This window comes from Mixophyes fleayi, chromosome 4, assembly GCF_038048845.1.
Source record: "Mixophyes fleayi isolate aMixFle1 chromosome 4, aMixFle1.hap1, whole genome shotgun sequence".
NCBI classification, from domain to species: Eukaryota; Metazoa; Chordata; class Amphibia; order Anura; family Limnodynastidae; genus Mixophyes; species Mixophyes fleayi.
Genome location: NC_134405.1, coordinates 94,060,172 through 94,080,934, shown reverse-complemented (window position 1 = coordinate 94,080,934; position 20,763 = coordinate 94,060,172). Strand labels below are relative to the sequence as shown.

At 38.8% G+C, this 20,763-nt stretch overlaps 1 protein-coding gene across 3 annotated transcripts in view; it reads left to right on the top strand.

Moving 5' to 3' along the window:
* The first annotated feature begins 1,768 nt into the window (after nt 1-1,768).
* Nucleotides 1,769-20,763, top strand: part of DET1 (DET1 partner of COP1 E3 ubiquitin ligase) — a 63,521-nt gene continuing 44,526 nt past the window's right edge. Inside the window, exons 1-3 of one of the 3 annotated variants that reach the window (XM_075207760.1) lie at nt 1,769-1,866; nt 8,362-9,465; nt 15,358-15,548. In XM_075207760.1, coding sequence (XP_075063861.1) covers nt 8,374-9,465; nt 15,358-15,548 — 1,283 coding nt within the window. In that variant the 5' untranslated portion in view covers nt 1,769-1,866; nt 8,362-8,373. The other 2 variants (XM_075207758.1, XM_075207759.1) reach the window with 2 other exon arrangements.

Here is a 20,763-nt window from a genome sequence, read left to right as displayed (position 1 = left end):
TATTACCGTATTAACGGTAATAGTTTTAGAGCGCGAGTTTTTCTGAAATCCGGACGAACAATTGAACACCCCCCTATGTGTTTCTGGGGGTAACTGTGGCATACTATGTGTTTCTGGGGGCAACTGTGGCATACTATGTGTTTCTGGGGGCAACTGTGGCATACTATGCATTTCTGGGGGCAACTGTGGCATACTATGTGTTTCTGGGGGCAACTGTGGCATACTATGAGTTTCTGGGGCAACTGTGGCAAAGTATGAATTGTGGGCACAACTATGAGGCATAAGATGAATTGGGGACACAATTATGAGGTATGATGTGAACTGTGGCACTACTGTGCGGCATAAAGTTTTTTTTGCTGGTCCCTGTTAATATGATATTAATATATATATATATATATATATATATATATATATATATATATATATATATCTATCCGAGAGGGAAGGGGGCGGCTACAAATTGCCCGGGCCTGCTTGGTGGCCCGAGTCCCCACTGGAGACCTATCTTTGAAAATAAATTTTTGATTTTAAAAGTACTTTTTTTTTTTGCTTGACTATAAGGGGGGACACATGAAGTTGCTGTACTGGGACCATGAATTTCTCTAGGCAGCCCTGTATGTATGTATGTATGTATGTATGTATATGTGTATGTATGTGTGTGTATATATATGTATATATATATATATATATATATATATATATATATAAAATCACACCCAACTGGCACACCTGGGCTTCACTAGATTTTAGCCGGCACTCTGATAGAAATAGGTTGCCAACCCCTGCCATAGAGAATTATACAAGACCTGTGTATACTATTTGGCTAGCATGAAAATCAAGCAGCACTCACATATGACCGTTTTGCATAAACCCCTCAATGCTTTTAGAAAGCACTTGTTAATTTTCTCATTTCTTCCCTCCTAGGGCTAGATTTACTAAGCTGCGGGTTTGAAAAAGTGGGGATGTTGCCTATAGCAACCAATCAGATTCTAGCTTTCATTTATTTAGTACCTTCTACAGAATGGTAGCTAGAATCTGATTGGTTGCTATAGACAACATCCACACTTTTTCAAACCCGCAGCTTAGTAAATCTAGTCCTAGGGGCTAGTCTTTATTGCATTGCTTTTGAAGTACTGCAATCTGAAAACGTTAAGTACAGTGGCGCACGCTGGGGGGGGTTTCTGTGTCTCCAGAAACCACCGCCCTCCGCTAACTAAGTGCCCACCATAGTGGCACTGTCCTATACAGCAGCCGCAGCACCGCGGCTGCTGTATAGGACAGCGCTGCTGAAATGGAGCTGCTGCAGCTCTCTCGCGTGTTTGTTTGTTTTTTTTGGGTCAGGGGAGAAATGACAATCCTGCGTGCGCCCCTGAAGTAAATGTCCCACCCTCCGATGTTGGGACAGGACCTACTCTGATATTCACTATGGGAGTCATAAAATGACTACAGCAAAGGATCGATCACTGTCCATTACTAATTATATTTCATTTAGTGATAGCACTAAAAACACATAGTACATGCAACGCAACGTTGGTAATACTCATTCACACTGTTAGAATATTCAAATTGCTGACATGTAAACCGGCTAATACACTTCAATGTGTCCTGTTTTTAAGGCTCTTTTCTGGGATTAATTGAAGCGTGAAAAGCATCTCACACGTGAATAAGACTGACAGGGAAACCCGTTTCCCCATCTGAATTCAGAAGACATATTGCAATTTACCTTATTCCCATTACTTTCAGTATCGACACAGGAGCACTGACAGCAGCAGCCGCCCCTGTGCGACCACGTGACTGCAGCGGTCACATGGCCTGGTGATGTCACAAGGTCCTTTCGGTGAAGCGGATCTAGCCGTTACCTTGGAGGTTAGTTGCTCAGTACTTCTTCCCGTCTCCTACTTGCAGGAAGCCAGTCTCGGTATTCGGTCTTAGTGTGTATTGGTGCCAACATTTGGCTATTCCCACCTGAGGCACTTTGCTACCAGGCAGATACATCTAAGCACACCACATGTTCTGCAGTGGAGGCAGACTATGGATCACTACAGCCCTCACCAAGTCGTGATTGCTGAATGTAGTTGGGATGTGCTAGAATTTATTTCCTATACTTATTAACTTTTAATGTTTATACAATAAGAATAGATCGTGAGAATTGCATCCATTACAATATGTGCATATTGTTTTGTTTACATGTGTTGGGGAGGAGAACAGAGGGGAGACACATGTTGTGATAGAGATCACTTATCATGTTGGAGAACGGGAAGGCAGTGCATGGGAACTCTAAAAAAATATTTTAAAAAATGGGTTAAAGAACATGGAAAATAGGACATCCACTAGTTCCCCCCCACACACACATGCTCCAAAACCTGTTTTCTTTAGCAATGCTGATCACAGATGTAAAAATGTTGTCATGGACAGAACTTTTAAACCTGGGACTGCCCGGAAATTGGGGACTGTTGACAAATCCTGTATTTTGTACATTGTAAGTTTTATTAAAGGGAATGTTGTTTATTTAAAATTGAATATACGCGTCTTATGATCATGATTTTTTCTCAGTGTATTTTGAACAATTATTCTTGTGATTTGGAAGAATGTACACATGATAAAATATGGGATTACATGTAGGATAAAGAGCCAGGTCCTCATGTTTAACTACGCATCATATTAGCACATGTGTGCAGTCCATTCGTACTTATGACAACATTTGTGAGATGAGTGGTAAATTATTCAAGCTTGTTGTATGAACAGTGGCAACATCCATAATAATAAGCTCTCTGCCTGTTTATGCTGGATTTTAATTTGAGCCTTACAATTTTAATTGCTTACAAAGATATGCAGTATTTTATTATGATATTTCATGCCTTTAGCATACTCTTGTCTGTGAATAGCTTCATGGCACATTCACAGAGATACCTTCCCCATACCCGTAGTATGTTTACTGTGAGCTGCGGTCACTATTTGGAAACACAGTTCGTTAGGCACTAAAAATAGGGCTCTTTGAAGCCTGCGGTGAAAGTGCAGATAGTACACATGTACGGATATGACCACAGTATGTCCTATTATCTTCCATACTTGTTCCACCCAGTGGGTTTAATGGACCCTGTTTGCGGAGGGCATTTAGTTGTGTTCATGAGGTACAGGTAAAGCGCCTGTTTTCACGAGCCGTTAAAGCTAACCACATACTTCAATATCAATTTTGAGCATTTGGCCCATTATCAAAGCATATATGACCCCACAACAAGCACAATGCCCCATAATAACAATCATTATTCATTACTATCAGGCATGTTAAAATGTGATCAGGGTATGGCCACTATCAGCATGAGTGTGCAGTCATCTTCCAACCATACTAATGGGTCCCACTGAAAGCTATAAGTGATCGGGTTGCTTGGCTCAATTGTCAAACTGCTGGACCTTGTGGGTGGTGAACAGTTTTTGCAACATATGTAAAATGAATACTAACCAGAAATTCAGCAGAGAAGCATAAAAAATGCAGTACTTATTTCTGATTATTAATATACATTTTCATGGACAAATAGAACTTTATTTCTGAATTGAAGAAACTGCTTTTGCTAACATTTCATTGTTTAAGTTGATGTGTATTATTAGATCTTCAAAAATATAAACATTCGTGATTTTCCATTTGAAAAGATATTACCATAAAATTGTATTTTATCATTACATATGAGAACAGAAAGAGAGAGTTTTTAATAATTGTCTCACCATCTTTCTCCTTTTAATGACTGAGTAGGACAGTAAGATAAGCTGTGGGACTCATGTAGTCCTTACAGGGCTTACCACTTGCATCCCTCCTACAAACACACTTTTCTCCTGATAGGTGGAGTGCTCTTGTAGGATTTAAATGTAAAATCACAAGTAAAAAGCTTTCACACAGTATGTGTGTCAAGTGCTGCTTTTACAGCTGAACTGCTCTAGAATGACTGGGAAACAGTGTTACCTAAATGCCATTTGACAGAAATGGATGACGTTCAGGATGTCTGTATGATACTAATTTAACATAGCAAATGGTGCTGTGGATGTGAAAATGTAACATGTGGCCATGTTAAAGATGTACTTTTGAGGTTGTTGAAAATCATTGTTTTCCACCAGTGGTCTAAGGCTAAAAATATGATAGGGTATTTTAAGTAGCAAGCTTTCTTTTTGCTATCCACTCATTCATCCCCAAAGCAGATGAGTTGCAGAATGGGTCATGCCTGTAGTGCACTGAGCTTGGGTAATGGCTGCTAGAACGAAAGGATGCGTGATAATATTCTTCCTTTCTGCTATGTTTGTTTTTACTTGCAGCAACAGTATAACATGTGTATCATGCTTTCAGGTCTGGTAAGTACCATGAAATAATAAAAAAAAATATTCAGCCTCATCTAGAGTCAGATGTATGCCAATTTCCATACTGCACTTTGTATCTAGAATTTTTCATATTGTAGACTTGTGTCCCCTTATGCCCATAAAAGCAGAGCAGGGCAAGCAAGCATAAGCTCAGTACAGTAATGGTGTGTTCACATAAGTGCTACATAATTAGATGTGGATGCATCCCCAGAGACACCTCTTAGGACAGGCCTGGCCAACCTGTGGCTCTCCAGGTGTTGTGAAACTGCAAGTCCCAGCATGCCCTGCCAGCTATCTGCTGGCTACCTCCCAGCAAAGCATGCTGGGGCTTGTAGTGTCACAACAGCTGGGGAACCACAGGTTGGCCAGATGTGTCTTAGGAGGCATATTGCTTGCAAGTACTGGTTGGCTGTTGCAAAAATATGCAACAATGATAATCGTCCGCATTATATAATCCAGGTCTGGGCAAACAGTGGCTCTCTAGATGTTGTACATTTAGAAATCCCAGCATGCCATGCCAGCTATCAGTTGGCAAAGCATGCTTGGGCTTGTAGTTTAACACCACCTAGAGAGCCTTCAGTTGTATAGGCCTGATCTAGCAGCTTCTGATTAGCTGATTGTGTATTGACAGTCCAGCTGATGGAGCTTAATCCAATAGCGTTGTGGCTATATTATATAAGGTTGCAGACATGTATTTGCATTCCATATTTGACTACTGCAGGAAGGAAGATTCCCATTGGGTTTTTGAAGGGCTAAAAAACAGAGGTGGGGATGTTTGTATTTTATTAACCTTTCTAAGGAAAATGAGATTTTCGCATTTATTAGTAACAGTTACAGACAGTTTTCTCTCTTGTGTGTGTATGACATTTCAATAGATTACCCCATTTGTACACAATATAATAATCTGAGTTTAGGATTTACTACTAACCAGTGGTCGGAGGGTGGGGGTATACAAAGGTGTGGCATATCAACATTTATTTACTGCTCAGTCTAACTCCTGACTTGGTGGTCAGCAGTTGGTGAACTGTAAAATCACTATAACATTTGTCTCCAATGCAGATGCTATAGTGGCTGAGCTATTTAAATAGGCTTCAGTGCACTTTGGTCTACAGAAAAATATCTGCTGCTTGTATAACTTAAGGTAGGTACGTACACGGTACGGAAATTTTCTTCCGATTTCATGTCTCTAATAAGTTTACCAATAACTGGAAGTCCCGATCAGCATACCAATTTTTGAGCTCTTCATCTGTCATAACCATCTGCTGAGTAGATCATGACTCTGTAAACTCTATGGAAATCTGCCTACACCACTGGTCATTAATGTGTACACACTACAGTATTTGCCCGACATCGTTCCATCGTTTATAGAGATTTTTATAAAATCAAATGAAAAGATACAATGTGCTTTGTTACGATAAAACATGATCATGGGAGAGTACACACTAATGCGATATGTGACCGAACAATCGTTTATTGTGTGATTGGCATGATAATCGGTTGAAAAACCTGTAGTGTACTTCATCAGCAGCAGCTATTTATATAGTGCTATTAATTCCGCAGCGCTGTACAGAGAACTCATTCACATCGGACCCTGCCCCATTGGAGCTTACAGTCTAAATTCCCTAACATACACACACAGAGACAGACAGACACAGACTAGGGTCAATTTGATAGCAGCCAATTAACCTACCTGTATGTTTTTGGAATGTGGGAGGAAACCGGAGCACCTGGAGGAAACCCACACAAACAAGGGGAGAACATACAAACTCCACACAGATAAGGCCATAGTTGGGAATAAAACTCATGACCCCAGTGTTGTGAGGCAGAGGTGCTAGCCACTAAGCCACCGTGCTGCCCGACTCACGTACTAAGCTTTAGTCTATAATAGGTACTGTAAAATATACTTTAATTTATATGAAACTGATGTTCTGGCAAAACCTTATTTAAGAACTTTCCCTTAGCAGAGCAGAATTAATAAACCAGGAGTTCTACTATTTATTTCTTCATTATTCAACACTATCCTCAGCATTTATCTAATCTGTGTCCCATGTATGTAGGTATATATCAAAAAGTTCAGACACAAGCAAAGATAAGTAAGGTGTAAATAGGACAAAACCCAAAAACAATTTAGAGTAAAGTGTTGTATCAACTGTCTGTTATTACCACAAATAGCTGAATACATAAATATGTGGGCAGCACAGTGGCCTAGTGGTTAGCACTTCTGCCTCACAGCGCTGGGGTCATGAGTTCAATTCCCTACCATGGCCTTATCTGTACGTAGTTTGTATGTTCTCCCTGTGTTTGCGTGGGTTTTCTCCGGGTGCTCTGGTTTCCTCCCACACTCCAAAAACCTACATACAGGAAGGTTAATTGGCTGCTATCAAAATTGACCCTAGTTTCTCTCTCTCTGTCTGTCTGTGTGTATGTATGTTAGAGATGTTAGACTGTAACCTCCAATGGGGCAGGGACTAATGTGAGGAAGTTCTCTGTACAGCGCTGCGGAATTAGTGGCGCTATAAAAACAACTGATGATGATATGTAATGTGTCTTGTGAAAAGTGTTGTGCTGTTTTCTCTCAGAAATTTAAGTATTTAAGTCTTTTATCTGTGACTAAGAACTCTGGCTCTATGAGCTAGCAGCATACAATTTTTCACAAAAGACATGTATCTTTGGTTTAATTGGTGTTTCGAAGGTGGAGAAATTGTGTTTTGGCAATAGGCAAGTGTAGGAGGTTGATTCTTTACTATATTTTTATTTATTCAACTATTTATGGTCACACTTTACTCTGAATTGTTTTTATGTTTGTCCTAATTACAGTGTACTTATCTTTGCTTGCACCTGACCTTATATACTTATTGAATTTTGTTTTGGAGTGAGACACTATAGGTCTATTGGTAGCATATAATAATATGTCTGTGTGTCCCATATGCGACATGGGAGAGGTGGAGGGCAAAGAGCCTTAGGGGGGGATTCATTTGGCTGCGAGGTGCTGCCAGATTTCGTCTCAATGTACATTGCCGGCCAATAGAGTAAGGAGCCTCTGCTCATTTTTCCTCGCACCTCTATGGGATGCAAAGGAAAAAGGGGTGGGGGGGGGGGGATTTGAGTCAAAGCAGTGAGGCGATGTGTCCCTGTGAACTAGTCTGGAGACACCTATGGCACCTCATGCCGAATTGAATCTGCCCCTTAATTTTAGATGCTTTTTACCAGTGCTTAGCAAAATAAGCATACATATTGGGGCATATTCAATTTGGCGCAAGGTTCCCCTAAACATCGCCTCCACGTTCTTATACGCATATTGCCAGCTGTTACGGTAAGAAATCTCCGCTCATTTTTCTGCTCACCTATTGGGCATGAGGAAAAGTTAGCAGTTCCTGTAAAAACTCTTAACGCAATGTTTCTCTGGGGACTGTTCCAGAGACACATTGCGTCACCTTGGTCCAAATTAAATATGCCCCATTAACTGCTATCACTTAATATGTCTTTGTATTAGGGCTTCAATCGAATGTACCCTATCAAAATCCCAGAAGCTTCAGATGCTACATTTACTTTACCGCCACTTCTAAATTTTCACTTCAACCACTGCTACTAATACTGTCAAGCCGCATCTCTATGCTGTCATTAGGCAGAAGTATACACACTTTTAAACCTGGCACAAATATTACTGTTCTTGAGTTGGATGCATCTTGAGATACGTCAGACTCCACATACACACGTAAATATGCTTTTTTTATGTGTGTCTTTCTCTGCATACACTCGTAGTGGAAATGTATCCAACTCTAAATGAGGCCCATTGTTGGTCTCTGAACGTAACTGGCCAAATTTGTATAATTATTTTCATTTATTTGGGTAGATATTGTGAATCTGTAGTAGTGTTATCTGTTCTCTTTAGGATAAAATATAGAATTGTTAGGAAATAAATATTTATATGCATCTATACCAACTCTTTGGTAGTGTATCATATTTTTTAATAATTCTTGCCTATACTTAAAACTCCAATTTGTGCTTTTCTTTTAGTAAGATGAAGTTATGTTTATGATGGACAATGAAGCTCCTACAATTAGACCTAGGAGAATTCAGAACCAAAACGTAATCCACCGCCTTGAACGTCGGAAAATCAGTTCTGGAAAGCCTGGTTCCCACTGGCACCAAGTTCGCATTTTCCACCAGAATATCTTTCCTAATTACACAGTGGTCAACGTGGAAAAGCCACCTTGTTTCCTCCGCAAGTTCTCGCCTGATGGCAGATATTTTATTGCCTTTTCCTCGGACCAGACCTCCTTAGAAATCTATGAGTATCAAGGTTGTCAGGCAGCGGAAGATCTCTTGAATGGATATGATGGAGAAATACTTTCAAATTCTAATGACCAAAGGTCTGTAAACATTCGAGGGCGTCTGTTTGAGCGCTTCTTTGTTCTCCTCCATATCACTAATGTGGCTTCAAATGGGGAGCACTTGAACCGGGAGTGCAGCTTATTTACAGATGACTGTCGCTATGTCATTGTGGGATCAGCAGCCTATCTTCCTGAGGATCCATATCCACCTTTTTATGAAATCTACCGTAACAGCGAGTCGGTGACGCCCAACCCAAGATCTCCACTAGAGGACTATTCTCTTCATATAATAGATCTTCACACAGGGAAATTGTGTGACTCAAGGACCTTTAAATGTGATAAAATCATTCTCTCTCACAATCAAGGCCTTTACTTGTACAAAAACATTTTGGCAGTTTTATCTGTGCAGCAGCAAACAATTCATGTTTTTCAGGTGACAGCAGAGGGAACATTCATCGATGTACGGACAATAGGGCGGTTCTGCTATGAGGACGACCTTTTAATATTGTCTGCTGTCTACCCTGAAGTGCAACGGGAAACTCAAACCGGAATGGCAAATTTATACAAAGAGCCATTTATTAATTCATTAAAGCACAGATTACTGGTATATTTATGGAGGAGAGCAGAACGAGATGGTAGTGCTATGGCCAAAAGGCGTTTTTTTCAGTATTTTGATCAGCTGAGGCAGCTCCGCATGTGGAAGATGCAATTATTGGATGAAAGCCACCTGTTTATCAAGTACACCAGTGAGGATGTTGTTACGCTAAGAGTCAATGACCCATCACAGGTACAGGTATAAAGAAATTCCTAAATTTCTTTCACTGGGGTGGTAAAAGTTGATGTTAACCTTCTATTCTATTTGTTCCATTAACACTGTATTTATAGAAAACAATGTAATACAGACTGATGCCTGAGTGCAGTTCAAACACGTTGATAAGTAAAGAGATGAAATCACAGGCCATAGTATTGAAAATATAGGCTTGTTTTTTTTTTGTTTTTGGCATTTCTTCTCATTGGACAAAAAATATTGCTAGTGCAAGTTGAGTTTGGAAAAGCGTAACGATAGTAAAAATGTGAGTTGTTGGTATGGTGACATTAGGCACAATAATTTTACTTTTCAGACCTGTTTACATGCATTGTACTAGTAGCATACAGAACACTAGTCAAAATCAAAATGAATGAACGCCAGAGGGTATGAGGTTGTAAAGTTTGTGCCGCAAAAGAACCACTTTTCAATTTGGCCACTTATGTGGCTAGAGTTTCTGGCAGATATATGGACATTTATAAGCAGTGATGCATTACACTAGCATACTGTCACAACTTACAGAGCAATTGTGTGCCAGTTTTACACAGGTTGGTCTTACTTTTACACACACACACACACACATTTTAAAAAGTTTAGGGACATTCTATTACAGAAACTGCTTATTTTTTTCTTTGTTTTTAAATGAATTCCATACAAACCATTTGAATTGTGGGGAAACAGGCACAATTGCCTCCAGCTGTTACCTCATTGTCTTGATGTTAGTGGGGTTTTCAGATGCTACGGTTCTGCAATTATCTATGGCTGTAGTGAAGTCCCAAAAATATGAGGATTGAAGTTGCCAAGCTGTGTTCTAGCTTATGTAGAGCAATACTGTATAATGAGAGCAGTGCTGCTTCCATGGTAACCTTGGAACTTGTACCTGGTTAGTCAAAAAACAAAATAAAAATGGGAACCAGGAAAGATAGCAGCACCACCAGTAATAATTAAATCGGCAAGTGTTTATCCACCCATACTAGTGGCTCGATAAAGGTCCAGCATTCATGTTGCCTGTTCTCCTTTATTTATATGTGATGTAAGCTAAGAACATTTGAATATGATTGTTTTAAAGGTATTGCCAGATTCTTAAAACAAATTTCACTTTATATTAATTTTTTGCCATTAGAAAAACAGCAACAAAAAACTTGTGGATTTTCCACTTGTTTTGGAGAGTGATTATTTATACTATCCAGGTGGTCCCAAGGGGCGAGTCATAAATCAGTCATTTGACTTTTTGCCACCACTTTGGTTTGTGTCATTTTGAAGCTGTTCATTTGCTTCAGGCCCTCCCTGCCATTTTGTCTTTCAATCAAACCATGAAAGTGCACATTACAAGCTCTTAGCAACTTTTAACATTTTAGAAAAAGACTACAGGGAGTGAAAACTACTTGTTGGATGATTTTGGTAAGTAAAAATGTGTAAATCTCGGTGTGTAATCAAGTAAAGGAATGAGAAGTTGAAGTTTAAAGTGGCGAGGAAGGAAGTGTTATTGCAGCAATGTAATGTCGGCAATTAGATTAAACGTTGAATGCAATGTTGTAAAATTGGTAAGTAAATAAAACCTACAAATGCTAACATGACATAAAGGCTTTCAGCTGTGAGTTAAAGTGATGCTAAACATAATATATACCTGTTGTCACAGAGGATGAACAGCACTGTCTTACCCTTCTTTGAGTGCCATATTTCTATGAGATGAGAACAATAAATAAAGTCAATATATACCTAAAGACTAATAAATGTATCTGCTAAACTAATATGTTGCACAGCGCTCACAGTTGTCATTATTCATTGTAGCAGATGGGTGACAGAAGTAGCTTGCATAGTAACCACTGGTATTTGATTGCCAATTGTTAGAATGCCAGTGCATTAGCTAAATACTCCTGCTAACCTCTGTACAAATTACATTTAAATTGCAAAGGTTGCTAATCAAACTACTGCATAGCAGCCCTGTGGTTCCAAATTCAGAAATCCAAAGCCAAATCGCTTTGAGGGCTGAGATACACAGCCATTAAAATAGAGTCCTCAAAGAGAATTTAGCGCATGTCACCAAAGCCTAGTAAACACTGACTGGCATCTAAGGTTCACAAAATAATGTAAGATGATGTATTTGTACATACATTCTGTCTGACAAGAGTATGCTTCACATTCTGCTGTCATGTACGCTTCAATATTGCCTGCAGCATTCACCCTCCTCAGTGTTAACCTGAAAATGTTGCCGAGTGGCATTAAGAAGCAGCTGGGTGGGGCAGTTGTAATATTTTGCAATAATAATGAAAAATGTTGGAGTTGATTGCCCACGCCTGCCAGGACTAGTCAGACTGGTGGTCAGTGGTCTAACACACTGCTGGCTGTAGTGCTCACATAGTGCCTATTAAAGCAGGAGAAGCAATGGTTTATTCTATTATAATAGGACTCGGTTGGGCTCCAAGACCCTGGTGGCAAGTAAACGTAGCTGCTGGGGAGAACACTGGTGGTTATTGGTCTTCAATGTTGCCTGCTGCCTTCACAGTTGTTATTGCTCTGCAAAATATATTGGCGTTATATGGGAATGCTCATTCAGTGACTTTAAAAGCACTATAGTACAATGTGCTGCAGTACAGCTTCTAGGCTCATCCAGTAACGCATCTCAAAGCACCCCACAGTGAGGTCATATTACCTGCTACCCTTAATACACTTTGTCAAGTTTTTCAGTGCCTATATGAACTTACATTTCTTCTCAAAAGCCAAATGACTGTCTTTGACTGCTAGCGAGTGGTGCCACTCCATTCCAGCTTGAGTTTCGGAGCCCTTATTTTTGAATACTGGGAAACCTTGTACAACCACTAGTATTTTTTTGGTATTGTTACTGTTCAGCTTCTTTTCTTATTCTGCAAGAAGAAATAATTGCAAAGTGACCCTTAGTGTTTGAAATTCAGATTTCATTGTGTTTAGTTTCACGTTTTTTATCTTTCTGTCATCACATAATTTTTTGCTTTTTTTTCCCCCACTAAACTTTAGATATAATTATCAGTGTTTCAATGAGAGACAAGCCTCGCAGGGTGAGGAAAGTTATAAAAGTGCTTAAAAGTATGTAGTATTTCTTGCTACTGGTCTGCAGCAGTAAGGTGCTAACATCACCAAACAACTGCATTGGTTTGACTGGAGCCTGAAATCATTTTTCTGTGCTGTTAAATGTTCAAGGTTGTTCCACTATCAAGCTCTTTGCTTTCTGCTTACCTCAGTTTCCTCTCTCATATCATTACACTCTCCCTGTCACAGGTACCCCTGTCCTCACTAACATAATCACACAAGTGGATGGGTTACTGTGTCCCAAACATCTGCACACTCTTTCTCCTGCAATAATCTGAGCTTCTGTGAAAATTCTGACTGTCTACATGTCTTCTATGCCCTACTACTTGGGACATATAAACAAGTGAGAGTTAAAGGGGAGAATTCAATTGGCTGCATTACTCGAGAACGTACTAACGGTAATAGTGCATGGGCCACGTTATTCTCACGAATAACGCGACCAATTGAGTTCCCCCCAAAGAGTGATGACAAAGAGGTGCTCAGACTGTTGGTAAATACAGTGTGAAAACGTTCATCTCTGTGCACTCGAATAAAAGATAAAACTCAATCTGTATTCTGTTAATGAAGACCAGCACTAATAAAGATTATATTTCACACATCGGCCACCTCATGCCTGGACCTTGTAGATATTAACTTGTGGGCTACATTTAGAGTTGAGAGCAAATCCACCTAAAGCATACTACCTGATTTTGCATGTAACATACCAATACCAGGCTGCTTCATTTTTACATTGAGATATAAGGGTAAAATTGTGTGGTGTTCCAGAAGTGCAGAAAAATGGCAGGTTTTTTTTAGACGTGGTTCTGATGGGAGAGATTGCTTAAACCTCATGGTTTTTGAGCTGTGTGGGCTATCATAAAGGTGCTGAAAAGAAAGAATGAGTTAAAAAGTGCATCCCCTTCCATGCTGAGAATGCTTTAGCAGGTGCATTGTAATAAATTGATGGGACAGAGGGATGTGTGCAGAGTTTGTAAGATTTATTAAGATATTGGAAATGTAAGATATGTAATATTATGTGTAATGGACTTCGTTAATGTTTGATTGTTTTGTGTTATGATAGTGAATGTAATATGTCTGCTGCTTGTATTTGTTTTATGTATTCTTTTCGAATGCCTGATTTGTGTGCAGTGTTTTTTGTCTTGGTATGTTTGCTTCAGTGACCGAACATGCGTTGTTAATAGCTTAAGGAACTCCTCTTAATGAAGGTAGTGAATGAGTTGGTAAGTCTGGGGGGGTTTTTTTTCCCTTTTTTTTTTTTTTTTATTCCCCCCTGTATTGTTCATCCTGAATATGGATGTAAACAGTGGCGGAACTACCATTGGTGCGGTGCTCCGGGGCCCGGGGAGATGAGGCCCACTGCACGGCAGATGCAGAGGGTCGGTACTAGCGAGCTGTGGGCCCCGGTTTCCCTCCTCCCCGCTTTCCTGCGCAGGGACCCACAGCTCCCTAGTTCTGCCTCTTAAATAAATCAGTAATCATACTTTACATCCAGAGGTAAGCTAATCAATACGCCATTTCACAGGGGTATTGCATCCATTTTACTATGTAGTTTAGCTTAAATCATATGTAATTAGAAGATAGAATTAAAACCATTATATATAGCATGTGGTTTCCGGTATCACACTCATAATCGCTTTATAGTAAATCCGGCAGTTTGGAGCTGAAAACCGCTTCCGATGTTTTGTTGATTTACCCCTTAAAGTTAACCTAAGACCCTTTACCAACTCTAAATTTATCAGCACAATTTAAATTTACCCAATCCGCAGTACAGCATGGTTTTGCCAAGATTCAAAATTGCACTTCCATCTTCATTTTCTCTATATCAGGCACTAAGTGGGAGATTCAGTTGCTGATGATGTGACGTTCAGATATCGCGCTGCTCACAATGCCGGCAATCTCCGCTCCTTTTTCTCCATACCTCTATGAGTTCCATAGTAAAAACATTGTGGAGTAACCTTCAAAAGAGCTGCACATTCCCTTTAATCTCAGGAATAAGTTACAACAATACATATAATCAAAGAAAGAGACGTCTATCTGCAATAACGTATCAGCAGGCACTTTTAACAAGTGTTACAAGCTATAACAAACAAATCTGGCAATAAAGCAGGAAGAATTTGGGGCCACCTGTTGCTCATCACTGAACTAGACCATCAGAAGTCATTATGAATTCTGAAGGTCTCCATGTTTAAAAATTAACATCCAAATTGGTTAAAATATTTTTTTTTCTTTAAATATAGTTTCTCCATTGCTTAAATATATCAAATATTTTATAAAACTACACATTTGTTTTCATTCTACTATGGAACACCAGTTCATTAAATATTGGGGTAAATGAATATGGTTGGTCAATTTTCGAGAACTTAACACCGGTTGGAATCTCAAAATGGTTTTCGTTTTTTTTTTGTTTTTTTTTAAAATGTGCTGTCCAACTGGATATTACATTAAAATATAAAGGTATTTACTCCAAAATGCGGCCAAATGATTTGCCCCAAAAATATTCCAACATTTGCTTGCGTACAGTAAAAATTGAAAAGGTTATCCCGTGTAAACCCACCAGACTAGAAAAGTCGATCTAGTGTTTAAGGTATGCGGTCCTTATTTGCAGAGCGAATCATAAGTTATAGAATGGGGTCCTAAAGGAACCACAAGGATGGGATAATATTTAAAAGAATCTAGTTGGTGGTGTTTCTTTTTTTTTTTTTTTTCATTTATATACAAACCAATATTTAAAGGGTTCAAAAAAGTGTCTACTTTTGTAGTAATTATTTCTGAGTGTTCTATACTGTTTTTTTGTCTTTCTTTTCTCAGCCCTCCTTTTTTGTGGTGTACAATATGGTCACCACAGAAGTTATTGCAGTGTTTGAGAATACGTCCAATGAGCTGCTTGAACTGTTTGAAAACTTCTGTGACCTGTTCAGGAATGCAACACTTCACAGTGAGGCCGTGCAGTTCCCCTGTTCTGCCTCCAGCAACAACTTTGCCAGACAGATTCAGCGCCGGTAAGATGTACCATTGACCCAAATAGAGACGCCAAATACAATTATTAAGGCTTAATTAATAATAAACAAGGTGAATATGCCCCAGTGTGCTGAAGTCTATGGTAACTGATTACATTCTGTTTTTTTTTTTTTTTTTTTTTTTTTAGTGCAGCTTTTTCTAATATGTTTGTATGTCTTAGAACATATTTGTGGTATTCATACTACTACTCTAGAGTAATCTTCAATTTTTAAAGCTTGACCTAAATTAACTGAAATATGGCTAGAGAATTGGATGACTCAAAATAAGCATTGCCGTAAAATAACCAGTAACCTACAAACTGTTTATTTTACTTTTAAATGTTTGTTATTCAATTATTATTTTTATATCATTTTGTGACCACTATTAAACGTTGAAAGTGGCATTGTACATCATACCAGCAGGACAATGCCACTCTCAGTACCCCATGAAGCGAGAATGCAGCGTTCTAAAGCTATTGTAGTAATACTTCAGTGGGTAATATTGTTTCTTTGACAAATGAAATATGCTGTGAGAGCTTTGGCTGCAAATATCTGGTACAGCCCCAGCCTTTAAAAGTCATCCAGGTATCAAACAAACAAATCTTTGATCAGTAAATTTAAACAGTAGTGATTAGCTCTAATTCTGATGTTAAATTAAATGTCCGGATATGTAATATTTAAATGTAATAAACCGGTAGAGTAAGTTTTATAAATGAAACTCCGTAGTCTTATACTATTAGTTTGATATATTCTACTAGAGAGTGTATCTAACAGTATCTGATGATGAACACACTCATGTCCTCTTCTGTCTTCATAAGGCAGCCTTTGTATGGGAAGGGGTATATGGTTCCTGTCTACACTGCCCAATCATCAATCCAAGATCAGTAGTTTGTTTTTAAATGGCATTTAGCTTTTCATGCTGGAGAGTTTGAGCTGCTGACCCCAGGCCAACGACACTCGTGGAGGTCGACATGTAATAGACCTATGGTGTCCACCTCAATGTATCTGGGTCAATTATATTGAAATATTGCCGCCTATGGGTCTCTTACATTTAAACATTTGATAAAATATCCACAAAGATTGCAATATAATCACTGTCAGAAAATGATAGTAATTATAGAAAGTCAGAGGGGAGAAACTGAAAAGATTAAGGAGAACAAGTAGAGTTAACATTATTGATACCCAACTTGGGCGGGAATCGCCTCTGCTGGGAATTTTGTATGCAATTTCCCCGGATTATAATAAAATTAAAATGAAACAAAATAAACAAACAAAAAAGCTTAATACTTGTTGAGATACGGAACATACTAAAAATATTTTCTGTAATTCTAAGATTTAAAAAAAATGAAAACTGGTAGTAGTGTGAGGCCTTTTTATGCTAATTTGTCCATGCAGTGGTACAGCTAAATTTTCTTTTCATGACATTTTGCTGTAATATTCTGCACAAGATTACATCCTCTATTATACATTGTGATCAAGTAGGGTTTTATGCCCCGGAAATCAGTGATACTAATCATGGAATTTATCTGTTAACTATTGTGAAGTGGAAATTCCTCTGGGCCAATATGATTAAATTTGATATTGGGCCAAATGCATTGCCTGGATTAAGCTGCTTTATGGTGAAAGCCTGAGTTAAAGGGTATTTCCTTCTTCCTTCTCCATGTTACCACACATAATGGGTTAATCCCTCCTTCTCTCAGGTCAGGACAGGAAAAGAAGACACACCTGAAAGGTATATAAGGATGCTTGTCCTTTCTTCATATGTCTCCTTTTTTTGTCCTTAAGGAGAGTAAGGGCTGTGTTAGCTAGAGGCGGGCTTGCTTAGTGCGAGGTTACCAGGAGGAGCAAATGGAATTCAGCCCCGTCCTAAAGTCCCTGATAGTCGTACAAGCCAGGGGATTAGTAAGAACTGGTTCCAAAGTGCAGTTCATAAGTAGTCTTCCAAGAGACATTATTTTTTTATTATTTTTTTTTAAATCCCCTTGTCCAAGTCAGTGAAAGGAGTGGAATGTACTGCAGTAAAGTCTGGACACATTATTGGAGCAAAGAATAATTTGTGAAGTTCCAAAGGAGCAAAAGGGGATAGGCATTTCCTCCAGGATATTTATTAAAGCAGCGGAGACTTCCATACTGTTAGATTTTAGGCATCTAAATTGCTTTATAGGTGCAAGAAAATTCAAGATGTAATCAGTTCCGTCAATCTTGGCGGCGATGGAAAGAGGTCAGTAGATCTAAAAGATTCATACCTTCAGGTGCCCATATAAAAAGGGCAACAAAATTATATTCTTCTTACTGTGTTCAACAGGCGTTTCCAATTCACTTGCCTACCATTCAGACTGTCCATGTCGCCATGGTTTTCACCACAATCTTTGTGGTGATCATAGCCAGACTTAGAGGTTAGGAGATTTTCTTCTTTTCATATCTAGATGATTTTTATATCCGCAGGTTCAGAGAGTCAAGTAAAGAGTATTTTGGCTAGCATTCTGAAAATGTTGAAGCTGCATGGTCGGTTAATAACGTAAAGAAAAGTCAAATGATTCCAATACAGAGATTAAAATGTATTGGCATTATATGCCATCAAATTGTGGAGAAAGGAAACAAAAGATAAAATCTTGCATGTAAGAGAAAGGCCTTGCCTCATATGGCTATATGAGTGTTCTAGGTCTCATGGCAGTTGCAATAGAAGTGGCCCTGGGCCAAGTTTTATATGAGACATCTTCAGGAATGTTTCATGGTGGTTTGGAGCAGAAGGGACATGGACAGATGTGTTTGTCAAACCAAGCAAGACAAGATTTGCTATATTGGTCCATGGAAAGCAATCTCGGAAATGGCAGATGTTTCCTCATGTCAGTACCAGTGTTCATTACCACAGACACAAGCCAACAAAGTTGAGAAGCAATGTGTGGGCACCATACAGCACAAGGAAGAGGGCCAGAAGAAATTTCCATGAAATCTTCAAAAGCAAGAGAGAGGCCTATCTTTATTTCAAGGAGCAGTTGCTGGACACCATCTAGTGATCAGGCAGTGGTGTCATATGTTAGTCGCCAGGGGGACACAAGAAGCATGGCTATGATGCAGGATATAAAGCCATTAACAAGGGCAGAGTGCAATTTGTTAGGTCTAACAGCAATACATATAGCTGGTATCAACAATGATGTAGCAGATTTCCTCAGCAGATACTGAGTAAACCCAGGGAAATGGGGAAGTAAAGAGTCAAATATTCAAAAGCATAACAAAAAGATGTGGAAAGCTTAGGATTACGAAGAACCCAATGCATAACCAATAGTTGATATGATAAGAAAATGCCATTTCAGGCTGGCATACATATTTCTGCCAGTTCCCATGATTCCGCAAGTGTTAAAAAAAAAATTACAAGGTTGTGATGTTAGCAGTTCTGCCTTTCTGGCTATGCCTTTCTTGGTTGACTCAAGTTTTGTATCTGGCAGTAAATAGGCCATAGTATATTTAGCAGCAGTACCAATTCTGATCAGGCAGAGACAAGTGTTTCATCCAAATCCACAAGCTTTGAAACTGACAGTATGGCTAAGTTTGAATTGTTGAAACGGCAATTTCTCAGAGAACGTAATTGCGATACTCCTCAAGGCTAGGATGCAATCAACATCAAAAGTATATTACAGAGCATACAGTAATTATAAGAAATGGTGTGCTAACAAACAAATATCAGCACATAGCCATTCCATGGCTGTGATATTGGACTTTCTTCATGATGGCTTAGGAGTTGGCTACAAATAAATATATAGTAGAGTTTGTGCAGGTGACAAAAAATGTGGGATCTAAATATTTTCCTAGAGACTCTTACAATAGCACCATTTGATCCTTTAGAAAATATAAATTTGAGACTTCTTACATGGAAAGTTGCATTCCTGGTGGCCTGTACATGAGCAAAAAAGGTGTCATAACTACAAGCACTATGGTCAGAGGAGCCATTTTTAAACCTATTTGATGATAAAGTAATGTTTAGGACTAATCCAGTTTTTTTTCCCTAAAGTGGTACCAAGTTTTCAATTAAATCAAGAAATAGTATTAACTTCATCATGTCCTAAACCAAAAGGGGAAAGGGAACGGAGGTTACATAATTTAGATTTAATAAGGGACATCAAGATTTAATTAGATAGAAGAAAAGAGCTGATACAAACAAAGCAATTGTTTTTATTTTAGTAGCTGGAAAAGCAATAGTACAAGCCGCTTTAAAAGCTTCCATTGCAAGGTGGATCAGATCATATATAGACGAAGCATATAAAATTAAAAATCTTGTACCAGAAGGAACTAATTAAAGCACATTCAACGAGAGCAATGGCAACATCTTGGACGGAAAAGGAATTTCATGTGAAGAACTTTGCAAAGCAGCAGGATGGGTGTCTGTACTCACGTTTACAAAACACTATTGTGTTAACATGCAGGCCTCTGCAGACGCAAAGTTTTTAAACAAAAGTCCTTGATGCTGTTATTTTTTAAAATAATAAAAAGATTAAAGAAAAGAACAACGTAAAAGAAGAAGAATAAGTTTCTTTATGATATTATTTAAAAACAAAATAAGAGAAAAAAGTTATTTTCTGTTACAATGTGGTCTTTCAAGTGAAGAGATTAAGGTGCCCCCCTAGTGATGTAACTGCTTTAGTGTCACCAATTGAGGTGCCATGGAGGAGGAAGAGGAAACAGAGGATTATATACCTGATGATAATAGGGTTTCATCGGCTCCTCCACGGCAGCACACTGCCGAGCCCTAAGTTGTTGTGCTGAGATATATTACAGCTTTGAGAAAACAAGAAGAATTTTCTTTTTCTGTCCTAACCTGAGTTGGAGGATTAACCTATTGTGTGTGCTGCCATCGAGGAGTCGAGGAAACCCTATTTTCAGGTGTGTATATATAACCCTGCGGAAAGGGAATTCAATGAGGCTGACCATTCTTCCCAACACTCTTTGCTAGAGCAATAGAACCTGTGACTCAGGAAAAAAAATCTGTTATTTCCCTATTAGATTGGAGAGTGATTGAAAATGGTCTTTTTACAATCTTTTGGGAATTCTAGATGGGTTAGCATGTTGATTGTTTTAAATGCCTCAAACTACAGCCAACCCTCCTTAATTTTCAAACCAGAACTAGATTGATGGTCTCTTCCTTTAGGAATAATCGGAAAAGTTCATCTGAACGTTTATTTATATAATAGTGTACTCCGCAGTGCTTTTTAATTTGGTTAAA